Source organism: Pinus tabuliformis, chromosome 9 (assembly GCF_031772625.1).
Source record: "Pinus tabuliformis cultivar Carrire ecotype Pingquan chromosome 9, CPIR1, whole genome shotgun sequence".
Classification (NCBI taxonomy): domain Eukaryota; kingdom Viridiplantae; phylum Streptophyta; class Pinopsida; order Pinales; family Pinaceae; genus Pinus; species Pinus tabuliformis.
The window spans coordinates 1,733,629,862-1,733,633,009 of NC_142307.1; the positions used below are offsets into that span (position 1 = coordinate 1,733,629,862).

At 45.5% G+C, this 3,148-nt stretch overlaps 1 protein-coding gene across 1 annotated transcript; it reads left to right on the forward strand.

Annotated features, from left to right (window-relative positions):
* Positions 1-330: 330 nt before the first annotated feature.
* Positions 331-2,860, forward strand: LOC149155637 (uncharacterized). Its single transcript, XM_089444475.1, has 3 exons — positions 331-1,338; positions 1,613-1,798; positions 1,958-2,860. The coding sequence occupies exons 1-3, from the start codon at positions 331-333 to the stop codon at positions 2,858-2,860; spliced, it is 2,097 nt and encodes a 698-aa protein (XP_089300601.1).
* The last annotated feature ends 288 nt before the right edge of the window (positions 2,861-3,148 follow it).

Below are 3,148 nucleotides of genomic sequence, written 5' to 3' on the forward strand. Positions count from 1 at the left end.
AAAATTAAGAAATGGAATAGGGAAGAATTCAGAAATATCCAGTAGGAGAAAGGTAAACTACAGACTAGATTGGAAGGAATACAACAACAAATCATCAAGGACGGAAGAAGCGAGGAGTTGGCGGAAGAGGAAGGCAGGGTAATCAATCAACTGGAGGAAAGACGCAAACAGGAAGAAATTCTGTGGAAATAGAAATCTCGTGTCCAATGGCTAAAAGACGGGGAAAAGAACTCCAAATTCTTCCACAAAGCGATGATGAATCACCGTCATCACAATAGAATTTTCTCACTGAAAGATAGTCAAGGAAACAGAGTGCTGCAGCAGAAAGATATGGAACAGCTCCTGGTGGAATATTTCAAAGGACTCCTAACAGAACCTAACATTAACAGGACAGAGGAAATAGACAAGGTCTGCCAACATATCCCTAAGAAAGTTACTAGAGAACAAAATATGGCACTGCTCAGGGTTATCACTAAGGAAGAAGTAGAGGAAGTGGTCAACAAAATGGCGAAGAATAAGGCCCCAGGCCCCGACGGCTTTACCATTGAGTTTTACCAAGCAGCCTGGAGTTTTATGGGCAACGACTTGTTGGATTTAGTGGAGGAATCAAGGTGTTCTAAACGCATGCATCAGGGACTGAATGCCACTTTCCTAGCCTTGATCCCGAAGAACGGAAAATCAGACGAACCGCAGGGGTTCAGGCCTATATCCCTCTGTAATGTAGTGTACAAAATCTTAGCAACAATTATGGTGAATAGACTCAAGCCTATTCTGCCGGACCTTATAGCGCAGGAACAAACAGGCTTTGTCAAAGGGCGGCAGATTACAGATGGAATTATAGTGGCCCAGGAAGTGATCCACTCCCTGAAAAACTCTCGAAACCCAGGTATGCTAATCAAATTAGACCTGGCTAAGGCGTACGACCGCCTTAGTTGGGGGTATCTGGAAGGCATTCTCAAAGCCCATGGTTTTGATCCAAGATGGGTGAAATGGATCCTGTCAATGGTAAGTACTCCGGTGTTGTCAGTCATGTTGAATGGTACCCCCACCGAAGCCTTCAATCCCTCGCGAGGGCTAAGGCAGGGAGACCCCTTGTCTCCATTCCTCTTCATCTTGGCAGCGGAAGGATTAGGCAGGATGATAAAGGCCCAAGTAGCCAGCGATCAGCTAAAGGGGCTACGAATATGTGGGAATGATCTCCCTGTAACTCACCAGCAATTCGTAGACGACGTAATGTTATATGGCCAGGCCACTCTCAAGGAGGCCCAAAAGATTGTTAAAACCTTATCCGAATTCAATCAAGCTTCTGGGACTGAGATTAATAAAGAGAAATCTGAGGTTTTTTCTTTAACACCCAGCTAGCGGCACAAAGATTCTTGGCACGCACAATGGGATTCAGAATTGGAACCTTCCCGTCAAAATACCTGGGTATTATGCTTAATGAGCATCAATACAGGGCCGCTAACTAGGAACCTCTAATTAAAAAAATTAGGAATAAGATGGAAAACTGGACCTTCTGCAGGCTATTCCAATCTACTAGATTTCGTGTCAAGCTATCCCCAAGTCCATTAGTCAAAAGCTGGTAGCCATGTTTAAGAAATTTTTGTGGCAGGGAACCAGCAAAACCAGAAAATGGGCCTTAATTTCGTGGGATTGGCTAAGTAGGCTTTCCAAAGATGGAGGCTTAGGATTAAGGGACCCCTACGTTCTTAACCAAGTGATGGGGGCGAAGCTTTGGTGGAGATGGACGCAGGGTGGCCAAGATTTATGGAAGGAAATCTGGGAAAGGAAATATGAGGTAGCAGGGGAACCCGAAAACAGAATGAGAAGCTAGACAGAGGCCAAAGGCTCCGCAATTTGGAACCTGGTGAGGGGTAACAAAGAACTGATTAGAGAATATAGCTTTTGGGAGATAAGAGTAGGAGATAAAGCCAGGTTTTGGGAGGAATCATGGCAGCAACGTGAAAGGCTCATTTTTAAGGAAAACCTTCAAGTCATCCATGATTTCACGTCCCAGGCAGAGGGGAATGTTGTAGGCAAATTTTGGAAACAAGGTGTAGGCGATTATTGGCATAATTGGAAACAGAAAGAGGATTGGGCAGGGGCCCCTGACTCAGACAGATGGCAAGACTACTACAAGGAAATGGCATCCCATAAAGTGGCGAGGAAAATAGGGCAAGACATCCTAAGATGGGGCACCCGAATTCAAGGTACTTTTTCAATAACAGAAGGGTATTACCTAAAAGCCAAACAGAATCAACAGGCAGAGACGAAAAAATGGAAAAACCTATGGAAAATCAAACACTGGCCGAAAGTGTCCTTCTTTATCTGGATTATGTTACATGGCAGGGCGCTTACCTGGGACCAGCTACAGAGGAAGGGGCGACAAGGACCATCATGCTGTGCGCTCTGCAATTCACAGGAGGAATCAATGGAGCACTTGATGAACCAATGCATAGTCAGCAACACCCTGTGGGAAAACCATTACAAGTTGTTTGAGCGCCGTCACAGGAATTATCAAAATATCATCAATACCATAGAAAACTGGCCGAGGAAACCTTACCAAAACCCGGTGGTAAATCATGCATGGCTGCTTTTCGCTGGGTTCTTGATATGGAACATCTGGAAGGCATGGAATAGTGTAATTTTCAAGGCAGAAAATCACACTCCAGCAGACATTTGGGAGCAAACCATCAGGAACATGAGAGAAACAATCTTAACGGAAAGATGGAAGGATGAGGACTGGAAGGCGCCGCAAGCAGAGGAGGAAATCCTGAAAAGGCTAGCAGTAACCCAGAGTATGCTAAGCGGGGGTGACCAAAGAAAAGGCCAAGTCAGAGAGGTGGCAGAATCTAAATAGTACAGGCACCCCCCACAGGGATTTACAAAACTAAATTTCGATGGCACCGCCAAACACAACCCGGGGGAAGCAGGTATCGGGGGAGTCTTCAGGAATGACAGCGGAAAAACAGTGAGAATCTTTGCGATGGACTGCGGGGAGGCGACGAACAATGAAGCAGAACTGCACGCGCTGAAGCGAGGCCTGGAAATTGCGATACAGGTAAAGATTAAGAGTCTCCAAATTGAGGGGGACTCAAAATTGGTGGTGGACATGGTAAGGCAATTGCAACAACAAAAACCAGTGGAA